We start from the raw sequence: 13,037 nt of genomic DNA on the forward strand, positions 1-13,037 counted from the left end.
TTTTAAGCTTATAATGCAAAGCAAACACATAGCATAGGAGATAAATGTAATATTTACATATATTAGTATTAATGTATGTAGTATAGTTTTATACATCTGATAAGATCAAGGGTACTAAAATCGGTCTAACAGTGATACATTCATTACTCTTCTGATTTCAAATGTAAATACTGATGAGTTAAATAATGTTTAGACTATGAATACAGTGCAAATAAAGTAGCTACTTGATCAAGTCAAGTTGAGGTTTTACTTTGACTTTTAAGTGCGTTTTTACTTTTGAATTAAAAACAACTCTTTATGATTTGATGTTACTGATTGGGTACTTGAAGCTTATTGGTTGAGTTGTGGGGGTAAAAAAAAAAAAACTTTCAGCACTCCAGCAATTTCTTAAATGCCTTCTTGAAACTATCGTCGAAGAAAGCGTAAAGGAACGGATTAAGACACGAGTTGGCATAACTCAGTCCGGTGATGAAATAAGAAATTCCTATAACCAGAGGGGTGGTGGGCAAGTCTGAGGTGAGGGCGACCACTGTGCTCAGGTGAAAGGGTGTCCAACAGAACAAGCAAACGGCAAGCACGACGAAGACCATCATTGTGACTCGTTTCTTGGCTTTGTCCAGAGCCTTTCCATTTGAGTTGATCTGCGTGCGTCTCAGCTTATAGAGCAACACGCTATAGAGGATGCAAATGGTCGAAACCGGGATGACAAAACCGAGGACCAGCGTGTAGATCCGACTGGCTTTGAACCAGAAACTCTCAGGGCTTGGGAAACTCAAAACGCAGCTCTTCCTGCTCTCCGCGTCGTCGGGACTCACATAGACACCGGCGAAAACGGTGAAGGGCATCACGATGAGAATGACCACAGCCCAGACGCTCAGGCTGACCGTCTTGGCTGACCTGTAGGTCCGGCGGGGCATCCGTGTGGAGCTCAGCGTGGACCCCACGACCAGATAGCGGTCCACACTCATCACCGTCAAGAAGAAGATGCTGGAGAAGATGTTATAGTGGTCAATGGACAGAATCACTTTGCATAAAATCTCTCCAAACGGCCAGTAGTTTAACAGGTGCTCGGCTATGTTAATGGGCAACACCAAAGTGAAAAGGTCGTCGGCGATTGCCAAATTCAAAATGAATAAGTTGGTGACGGTTTTCATTTTAGGCGCCTTCAAGATCACATAAATGACAGCGGTGTTGCCAGTGAGTCCCACGGCGCAGATTATTGAGTACATAACTGGTATCCAAATGTAGAAGTCAGGGTAGAGCATCCAGGTTGGAGACGTGCAGTTGGTTTGGTTGTAGTCCGGACTGGTCATGTTGCATAAAGATTGGATTGTTTTATTATCCATTGTGTGTTTGAATTCCATTAAAACATAATCTTTAAAAAGTAGAGTAAAAGTTTGTTAGATAAGATAAACTACATGCAGCACTTCTTTTTTGTTTCTGCATAGAAATCAACATTTGTCTTTATCGCACCCATTCGTCCAATTATTCTAGTTTAACTATTTAGTTAAAGTTGGTTGTTTATTAAAACGTTTAAAACACAAACGATTTCTGAAAAAAATATGTATCATTTCACAAAGTTGACAATTAATTGGAATCAATCTAAAAGTAAAAACGTTGAGAATTAGTCACCTTACCTGACAGATCCAGACATACAACATCTTCTGCTGGTCTGCTCTATTGGTATTCAATGGACACAATGTGGTGAAAGGCAATGCGCAGCGCTTTTACGCGCTCGATTTTACGCACGCATGATGTAAGACAGTCCCTCCACCAGTCTCTCGTATCATTTTAATCTTGCATTTTCCAACAGGATACACTAAGTCTCATAAAGTGCCATTTATCCACTTAGTCTTATAAAACAAATGACTGGATTGCTGTAGAATGAATATGGTTTAAAAAAAAAAAGTAAATACCAATCAGAACCTGAGTAAATAAATATAATAAAATTATTGAAAATTAATATATGAATATAAATTAATAGAAGTTAAATATAATAATATAAAATGATAGGCTAAATAAATCAAAACACATCCAAGTGGTCAAAGTGGATTTGAGCTGTTTCGTTCAGACATGCAAAAGTAAAAAAAAATAAGTACTGACCCCTACTTTTGATCAATTTGTATGCATTAGTTGAAGAGAAGTATAGTGATGTAACTGGATAGTTCAAATACTAGGATGCCTGCAGACTTTTTCCTATCGGAGCTGAAATGTGAGTGTGTTCAGGCCTTATTTTAAGGCTATTTTTAACAAATGTATTGCCATAGTGATTTGCAAGTCAACTTTTTCTCTCTCTTTTACAACCCTCTTATGTGGATGACCACACACTTGAGGAATTCATTTAAATATATTGTTCTCTAACATCAACATGTAACTCTACTGGTGCTTTAATCTTTAGGATATTATGTAGAAACCTGCTTATATAAATGAACATAGTTTAATTTTTCATTATTGTATACATTTTTGCATTGCTATTATTACTTTAATATGAGATAATGCATTATTCTCTAATTCTGCATTTAGTACTGCTTAATATATAATTAAATGTATATATTATATATGCGAGGCATACAACAGTCTATTTAAAGCAAAATGAGAAACAAGGAAGGTCTGTGTAGAGTTCATTTTAGACTGTTTAAAACAAAGTAACTAGTATGTCAACCATCCCTGCTCACATCAGTGTTTGAAAAATATATTCGCAATTGTCAAGGTAAGGTTTCTGTGGCTGCTACAAATATTTTAAAATAATACCTTCTTCCTGTATTCATGTACAAGGCTTTCAGAAATCTCTTATGCCTAATGTATAGTAGACCACGTTCAGTAAGAAGAGTCATTTTCAAGTTCAATCTATAAAATTAAGTAAAAGCACTTCGATTCAGCTTTCACGCAGTAAATCAGAGGCCATAATGTTCTCCTTGAGTGGATGCATATATGTTCTGATTTATCCATGAAAAATGATCAATAAAGGTGACACTTAAAAAAAGATTAGTAATGTGATAGTGACACAAGCCACAGAAAGTCTCTGTATTAAAAACGAATAAATAAATAAATAAAAAACATTAAATTGTAAATTAATAGGAATAAACAGGAGTAAAACGGATGCCAGACACAATGAGCATTTTGAACTTTTATGATAAGGCCAAAAAAAGAAATAGAGTCTGATGATCGATGGACTAGGAAAGGTTGTCAATGTGGAAAACAGATTGTCATGATTCATATCTTGAAGATTGATTTGACTTAGAAATGGGCGTGGGTGCTCGGTGGAAGGGAAAGGGTATATATCACCATTTTAAAGCTTGAGTTATTAAGTTCTTTTATTCAAACTATGGAAACTATAGCTATTTTTCAAAAGAGTTTGGGTGGTTAGTGTAGATTATTCTGTGTAATGGGAAATCCTTTCACATTAAAACAAATAAACTGTGACACAAATGTGTTCCAATGTGCAATTTATTTGTCTCCAGAATCTGAATTTAATAATCAACACCAAGAATCTGGATGCAGTAATCAAGACATAACAAACATTTATTCAACACAGCAGGGCATTTACAGTGTCAAGCAGTGTTAGCAGCTGTTTAAAACTAAGAAAATGTTAAATGCTTATGCAAGACAGTTTGTTTCTGTTATCTGTTTCTGTTATTTCTTGTTATCTGTCAACAAAACTATACTATTTACTATATAATAATGTCTTTCTCTCTCTCTCTCTCTCTCTCTCTCTCTCTATATATATATATATATATATATTTAACCTGTAATTTAGATATTCTGGATAGTTTTTTAATACCAAGCTTAGCACTGATCATTAAAAGAACAGTAGACACAAAAAGGAAAATTCTATAATTTACTTACCCTTTTTTCTACAGCAGAACACACAAACGTCGTAAAAAAAGTCATACAGGTTTAGAACGACATGAGGGTGAGTAAATGATGACAACATTTTCATTTTTTAGGTGAATTATCGCTTTAACTTGTGGTCCTTAATTGAAAGCTGCATTGCAGACAGAACAAACAGAAAAAGCTTCCAACTCATCTCAACACAAAGGTTCCTGAACAAGGTCACAAACCACACTGTCTGTAATTCAATAGGACAGAAGAAGGATTCAAATCAGAAATCATATAGAAGTGTCTAGGAGGAGTAAATCAGATGAGAGACTATTAAACACAAATCAAAACTCTTCTCACTCACACCACAGAGAAAATCACTTCTATATAGAGCACAGTCATTACAAGCATTTTGGTTCAGTCCTCACTGAGGAGAGATGTAGAGAAAATAAGAGACGGTGAGGTGGGTGACATGTTGTGTTATGTTCTATTACACAGTACTCCTGATGCTTTGTTTATATATATATATATATATATATATATATATATATATATATATATATATATATAAATGTATATAGATGTATATATTGTAGTTAAAGTGCATATGTCTTTATTTCAAAGCAAAGAGCTTTTTAGTGTCCTTGATGCCAATTTTCAATCAGTCAAACAATTTTGGTAACACAGAATGTAAGTAAAATGTTGTGCTTTTTAGGGTCTGTACAACTTCAACAAAAGGCTGATCAATGCATGCAAGACTTTAACATGGGACTCAATGATCATTTCACTAGATAAGACCCTTATTCCTAAAGACTAAAGACAGAACATCTTGGATGACACGGTGGGTGAGTAAATTATCAGGAAATAATCCTTTAAGCTGTACAGATGTCACATGTACAATTAATAGATTCAGACTATAAAAGCAAGATGTAGATTCAAACCAATTTGGTCACTCAGAAACTACCAGAGGAGCCAAAGGGATGGATGGATGAATACATTTTAGAAGATTTTTACTGAGTTATAATCCTTAAATATGAAATAGAACATTATTATTGGCCACATTAGTAACATTCCATAGTGTTTTATATGTTTTTATTAAAAATGTAATATCTAAGCATTTTCTTCATTATTTTACATCTTCATAGCTCTCTAAAACTTGAACTCCAGGGACTAAAATGTTTTTTAAATTGTTGATGCTTTCTTTTCCAGTCGTGTTCACTGGCCCTTGATGGCCCAAGCTTTTTGCAAATCTTTTTTTTCAAGATTTCTTCCCTTATTTCAGGGATGATTTATCAAATAAAGCTCTTTGAGGCTTTTTCTTTTCTTTTCTTTTTAATTTCTTTCTTCTTTTTTTTTTTTTTGCAAACTCATCTTTCCATCCTGTGGGGTTTGAAATCATTTCCAGCCAATATAAAAAAAAAACTGTGTTCGCACCTCTTTGCTAATGCACAAATGAGAAGTGCTGAGCCAATTTTCAGTAATGGCAGGAAGTGATTGCATTAAAATGTTCTCTCTCTTATTTTCTCCTTATTTCTTTAACAGCAGTGGTCTGTACTCTCGCTCTATGAACAGGCCTCATGGATTTACAACAGTGGTGCCTCAATAGCACATTTATTAGGTGCAGATGTTTTTCAGCAGGTGTAGGGTTCACTGATGTATTGAAAGTGTCTAGGCATTATTATGTGGACATGTTAGTTTTACACTTGGGTGCCTGTGTGTGTTTACGGTTTAGGCTATTGAGGATTAATTTTCACATTTTGAGTGTTATTACAGAGTGCACTGGACCATAACTTTCAGGGCAGAATTTGGTTTAGGGGTGCACTCACTTTTGCCCATTGCCATTGTCCAGAAAATATATTGCTATAAGCAATCTTAAATCATAAGGTCTCTTGTTCAGTAATCATTTCTGATTAACAGCCCTTACTGATTAAACAAACTTATGTGTTTAATAATGTTTGCAAACACCTTATTTTCCTTTAATGAACTCCCTGCAGTGAAAAATGTATTGGCTGAAAAGTTTTATATAACATCATTAATTCTTATAATTAAACACTTTATTTCTAATTTATTTTATATTTGTGTTTCATTTCATTTTATTTATATGCTTTGCTTTCTGTTTTCTGTATACTGCAATATTTTAACCTGACAAATGTATCTAAATATGGATCAAATATAATGTGAAAAAAGGGAGATTAGATTAACTGAGCATTTTGAAGAATTTTCTCTTATGATGTAACCTTTTCATGGTAAAGATTCTCTTTGAATGTATCACATGATTTGTCAGTAAGCTATAAAGTCCTAAATAATACAAGCTAATAATAACAAGAATAGACAATAAATAAAAAATATAATATGGTAATAAAATATAGAGAAAATATCAATAGACAGAATTGTGAATGTGCACATGTACATATTGCTCAGGTGGAATATGGCCTGGGGGGAAAAGCTTTTCTTGGTTCTCTCTGATTTGGTGCTCAGTGCTCTGTATCGCCGTAGAGGAAGTGTGCTGGGTGTGAGAGGTCCATAGCGATTTTTACCTTTTTTTTACTCTGGAGGTATAAATATATTTGAGGTTAGGCAGGGGGCACCAATAATCCTCTCAAGAGTCCTGACTGTTCGTTCTAGTCTCCAGATGTCTGATTTGGTAGCTGAGTCAAATCAAACCGTTATATATGAATACAGGACAGACTCATTGACAGCCAAGTAGAACTGTGTGAGCAGCTCATGTGGCAGGTTGAACTTCCTCAGCTGGTGAAGGAAATACAGCCTCTGCTGGGCTATTTTACAATATCAAACAACGTGAATGTCCCACTTCAAGTCCTGTGAGATGGTGATGGTCCACAAAAGCATCTCCACTGTTTTGAGCGTGTTGAGCTCAATATAAATGACAACATAACAGATGAAAATGGCTGAATGCAAATGCTCTCACACAAACAGAATGATGAACAATTTTTCTGATGGAGGATAATGTTTAAAATTGAGAGTGATAGGACAATAAGATCTCTGTGAGGAATCTAAAGTTGCTTATGATGTTTGTATGCATGAACAAAGATGTTAATCTTCTCTCTGTAGCGCGAAACCTCCAAAAGCACTTTCAGAGTGATTGCAGTCACAAGGGTCCTGCTCTGCCCTGGAATTCACATTCTAATGAACACAACTGTAGCCATTAATTTTCCGAGATGACAGACAGTGTTTAGCATGTTCTTTGCATAATGAATGTGATCTTGAAAAGTTCTTGGCCTCTGAACTAATGAAGAGAAATACTGCCATTCAGTATTCAGTTGCCTGGGGAACAAGCTCAGCTCACAACACTCTTATTGATGACCAAAAATAAAGACTGGGAACTAATAGAGAAGATTCTTCCTTCCTAATCCCTAATGCAATTGCATGTGTGGTGAGCATCTTCTCAGCAAACACAGATGTTTTCTGTCCACAAGGATCAAAACTGTTCTGTCTTGTTGTTTGGATTCTGTTGTTGTATATTTCAAGCTGGCAGAGGCAATAGACTGCTCTGCCAGCATTCAGGGGACAAAGGAAGCAGAGATACCTCTAAACAGAATGTGAACAATGACTGAGGATGACACTAGACAAATCATTGGACAAATAACACAGACACACTCTGTCACAGGAAAATTCCAGACTGTGGATAAGTTGAAAGGCATCTCGTGGAAGAGGAATTGAATATGAGGAAGAGAATAAAAGTTCAGTCTAATGAGGACACAGTGTTTTCCCCTCTCTCAATATTGAAAGGTTTTAAAAGAAGAGGCGCTCGTGTGAAACTGATGTTGCTCAGGTCAATACAAAAAAGATACTGGCTTTACCAAAGTTCATGCCAAAACATGAAGGAAATTCAAACAAACACATAAATACCAGACTTTCAGGTACGTTTTCACTTCTCCAGCAGGGGGCAGATTATTAATAAAACAGAGTCTCGCTTATCAAGAGGTGGCGCTAGAGAGCCATGTTCAGCTTCACTCCGTTTAAACAGTTATTTTAGTATCATTTAGATGCTATTATAGTTTTTATTAATATTTTGACTTTTAGATTTTCAGTTTACATTTTTATTTTAGCCAAATTTAGTAATTTTGCTGTTTTAACATATTTATTATATTTTTTAATGTCTATTTAGTTTTTAATTTCAGTTTTCGTTTCTGTTTTTGTTAAACAAAAAGAAAATACAAAATCTTGCTTTGGAAACTTGAAATAAAATAAAATAAATATTTATTTATTTTTTCGGTTAAAGTTTTTTTTTTTTAAGTAACGAAAAGTATTATTATTATTATTTTTATAGAATTAGTTGTAGTAGCCTAAACTAACCCTGAAATAATCTTCCAGTAAGCTTTTTAACACACTTTGTAGAGAACCACAAAGTGCACAAATTTGGAAAAGTGAAAGGAGCATCTTTCTGCTTCTAGGTATGTCAACTTGAAATAATCATGCAAATGCACTAGAACAGCTGATAGTCTAGCAAAGTCAATGGAAATGTTCATACACTTACTGAGAAGCAATACATTACTTGTATCATTATAAGCCATTTTATTAAATTAAATGACATTTAATAAAAAAAAGATACTGCAAATTAGAAAGTACAAACTGTACAGCAGAACCAATTGACTTGCACCCTAGATAATGTGATTCAGTGATGTCACTGAAGCATTGCTCAGCTGGACCAAACACTCATTAACCTCATGGGAAAGGGACAGAGCTCACAGCTTTTATTGAGCAGTAAGAGATACACATGACCTCAGCAAACTGTGTCTGTAAGGTTAAAGTAATGTCAGGTCAAAGAAGAATCTTACATCGAGAGGTCGCATGCCACATAAATGTGAGTTCAGTGTGTTCAGGTCAGTATTCAAGCCAGTATTTTTGGACCACTAACTACTAACAGAAAATAGTATGTTGTCTCCTTTATTTTATGCACACACACACACACACACACACACACACACACACACACACACACACACACACACATATATATATATATATATATATATATATATATATATATATATATATATATGCATGTGCATATATATTTAGCTTACATTTATGATATTTGCATTACACAGTTCAGTCATGTATTTTTCATGTTGCTGGGCAACAGTCTGGTCAGGTATGTGGGAGAGATGTAAAACAATTGTCTCTGCAAATATTTTTTTTTTTATCAAACACACACATATCTAGTGTGATACAATTGCATATTTAACACAATATAGAAACTTCTCTCATTATATTTGGCCCTACCTTGGTTATAGTGAATTTAAAAATATTTACATGAATTTATTTGGTCATCATACGTGTGTAGATGTGTGAAGCACAGTGAATTATGTCTGGCTCTGCGGTTCTGTCGCTGCGTATTGTGATGAAATGTCATCCACGCACCAAAGATTCCGCTGGGATTGTATCAAGAGAGATTATCCTATGTCACAAAACACTAAAGGACAGAGCGTTTCCCTCAAATACATCAAGCATTATTCATTTTTCAATATTTAATCTTCTCTCATTAAATCTGTGAGGAATGTCAACATAAAACAAAGCGGACATCATCACCTCTACCCCTATGGAGTCCGTTATGACTGTCATCCCGGCATCCATTGTGCAGACAAAAGAAAGAATGACCACAGACCGATGCGTTGCTTATCTCAGTTCGGCAGTACAGTTGATAGGCTTTCAGGTCTTTTTGTGTTGCCTTTATGGCACAGGAGTCATTCACAGGCCCTGCTGTCTACACGCCTGAGGCAGTTCCTCTTCACTCACTGCTTTTCCTACTTTTCCCTTCTCCCTCACTCCCGATTCCAGGAGCATATGTCACTTGGAAGTGCTCTGCTAATTAGAGGGCTCTTTTGTCAGAGGGTTTCTCTTTTCTCTGCTCTTGTTGTTAATGGTATTGTCACTGGAGTATCTGTGGGAGTCCTGCCGTCCCGACAGAAGGTTTTTATTGGACTCTTAATGAGTTTACCTCGGGTGGTCTCCTCTGCAAATCTGCACCTCTCATTCTCTGCCCAGAGTGAGCAGAGCCAGATTTCAGCCATCAGGGCCTCTTATCTCTTCAGTTCAGGGTGTTTAAATGTGTGTATCTCTGTGTGTGCCCTGCGCAGGGAGACAGGGAAGCGCTTTATCTCAGGAATATGAGCTTTATACAAGCTCAACCCCATTGTTTTGACAGTGCAGCGCAGAGCACACAAAAATGTGAGTGTGAGGTGGGCTGTTAACAGCGCTGACTTGATTTCTCGCTCTCTTGGGAAAGTGGCACGTGTGCCATGTCACAACTAGTAAATATGAAGTGACCCTCAGTGACACTGTCCTGGCATTCTCTAGGGTCATATCTCCTACAGCACCTGCTCTCTGAAAGAAAGAGATCAACAAAGGTCACAAGTCATGACCCTTGTGTATAAAACACCTCTGTGGGTCAGAGGTCAAACATTGACCGGTGTGGCTGTCCCAAAGTGACTCCGATTCACTGTGCCCAATTCATAACGCAACCTGGAAGCATTTATATCCTTGGTGTGCTGACGGGACAGACATTGAATGTGACAGTAAAGACATTTATAATGTTAAAAAAGATTTCTAATTCAAATAATAATATTTCTGTCCTGTAAAAATCATATAAATTAAAACATCTTGAAAAAAAAATCTATCACAGTTTTCACAAAAAAATATTACGCAGCACAACTGCACCACTTTGCACCAAATCAGCATATTAGTATTATTTCTGAAGGATCGTGGAACACAGAAGACTGGAATAATGGCTGCTGAATTTTTTTTTTCCACCATAGGAATAAATAACATTTTAAAATATATTAAAATAGTAATAATATTTATTTATTTATTTATTGAACACAATGAAGTCTTTTAAGCCTTGAAGATGCACTGTAAAAAGTTGCACTCATATTTAGCATACTTCTAGTTAGATCAAAATAAATTAGGAACTATAAAAATTAAATCAAACAAATCAAAATGTATAAATATAACAAAATCGTATTCATTCAAACATATTAATATAAAGTTAATGTGAAATCAATTTAAAATATAAAGTATAAATAATCTAAATAAACTTAAAAAAAGAAGGAAAAGTAATAACAGAATACATGTAAATACCCACAATATTTTACAGACTGATAAATGTAAATGTATAATTGCCTCAACCTTTTGTAATTAGCCTACCCAGTGATTACTTTAAAAGCACAATTATCTGAAAAGTTGCAGATGGCGAATGAGTATGGATATTTGAATAGGAATTTCCAAACCAGCCAGTCAGCTGTGCATGCTCACAATATCCACCAATTTAGTCTTTGTAGTGCTGGGGAAAGCTGTTTCACCACCCCTCCCCCCACCCTTCTGATGTATGTACTTTCTATACTATTTAGTTTATTTGCATACAGATGTCTAGTCAGCCCCACTTTGGGTCTGAAAGGGAGGGAGGGATGCACTCCTGGCAACGAGGCAAGAGTTGCTGACTGGCCCATAATTTCCAAGCATACTTCATAGGACCATGGGTACTGTGCTCCGATCACTGGGCACAGGTGGCATCTTTATTACCATGGATATTTTTTGTGAGAAAGGGTGAGGGCCATTTGCATGGGATCACTAATTGAGCAGACCCTCTCAAAATACCATTAGCACCACTTGGATCATTAAATTTAAGGGCCTGATGACACAGAATTACATAATAGCCAACATTTAAATAAAGCAACTTTTAGGGGATTGCTGTACTCAGATATAAGTGTGGCCGTCATATATGGGTCAAGGTCACCAATCTAGACTTTTGTGTCCAGAATATGAATAATTAGTGAAGGGAATTGTGAGGCTTAGGAACAGGTGGAGACTCGGGATGAGGGTTCAGTAGTGAGAAAGAAAGAGAGAGAGCAGGAGGGATGGTGTGAAAAGAGCTTGTCTCCTGTTCTTTCAGCTACTTTTGTCTAATTCTCTCACTGAGACAAGAAAACCTATACTTTAGGACAGCTGCTAAGCTGATTTTCCCAGAGATTAGCTGCATATCTGTTGTGTCAAAGAACTCAAACTGAACACAAAACGCAGCCCGTTGTTTTTGACTTGTAAGTAGTGAGCAAAGTTTACTGGAGCCTGAAAGTTCTTCTTTTAAGGTTTTAGTTCACAAGAAATCAAAGGCCTTTGTTTTTTCACAATATAACAAAATTGCACAGCAAGAAAAAACAGACGTACAATGTAGGATCACAATTGGCAAGTTTATATAAGTAATGTATAAGTTTTATATTTTCTGGCCAGGCAAATCTGTTTTTAAATTATTTTTTGCTGTTTTTATTTATATATTATATTATATTATATTATATTATATTATATTATATTATATTATATTATATTATATTATATTATATTATATTATATTATATTTATTATATTTATTATATTATATTATACTTTTATTTCTAAACTTTCATTAAAAACTAAAAATACTTTAAATAATTATTTGTATATAAATAAATAGATGCATAGTGTATTTCATTTACACTTCAAGGAAAGTTTTTTTTAAAATATACACCCACAAAAATAAAGATAGATAAATGCTTAATTTGCCATTTGTTCTGTTGATTTATGTTGTGCAGTGTTTAACATCACAAATATTTCAGTCATAATTTGGTTGCGTTCTTTAATCTAAACTTTAGCTGTTTCTCCTCATAGTCCCTTCCCCCATTTTTTTCTCACAAGATTCTTAAAAAAAGGAGACTAGCTGGGCTTGCCTGATATCACCCTCCAGGGTGACAGCTGTGCCAAAAAGCCCTTCACCACACACACACACACACACACACACACGCACACACACGCTCACAGCTCATTTAGGAAGCCTGGCTCAGTGGCCTGGAAATCACACTCTAAGCTCCGCCCTAAAGTGTGGTTAGCCATTGTTATTGTAATGGGGCCATGTGCATGTCTATGAAGGAGAATGAGTGGGTTTAGACATTTTCCCTCCCCGTAGACATATTTCACATACAACTACAGAAGTATTTCATTCAGCTCTTCAACATGTTCTATACTAATAAACAGTCATCATCGACCATTATGTATGAGAAGGAACAGTGTAAATAATCAATACTCTCTCAAAGCAAAAGAAAAAAGAGACACCATAAAATCCTTCATCATCAATATTCACTAATATCAAACAATCTACAGTTGAACACATAATTGCCACTGCGACAACACTGGCTCCACATGCTCATATGTTCATAGGAGACCTTTCA

The 13,037-nt window shown here is 35.5% G+C and overlaps 1 protein-coding gene across 1 annotated transcript; it reads right to left on the reverse strand.

Annotated features, from left to right (window-relative positions):
• Window positions 1-368: 368 nt before the first annotated feature.
• LOC113065386 (neuropeptides B/W receptor type 1-like) lies at window positions 369-1,364 on the reverse strand. The gene has a single exon (XM_026236606.1). The coding sequence runs from the start codon at window positions 1,362-1,364 to the stop codon at window positions 369-371; it is 996 nt and encodes a 331-aa protein (XP_026092391.1).
• Between the last annotated feature and the right edge of the window lie 11,673 nt (window positions 1,365-13,037).

The sequence above is a fragment of the Carassius auratus genome, chromosome 48 (genome assembly GCF_003368295.1).
Source record: "Carassius auratus strain Wakin chromosome 48, ASM336829v1, whole genome shotgun sequence".
Taxonomy (NCBI): Eukaryota; Metazoa; Chordata; class Actinopteri; order Cypriniformes; family Cyprinidae; genus Carassius; species Carassius auratus.

Bases quoted from the DNA above. Each gene is read 5' to 3' on its own strand.
- LOC113065386 (XM_026236606.1), bottom strand. From the start codon at position 1,364: ATGGAATTCAAACACACAATGGATAATAAAACAATCCAATCTTTATGC.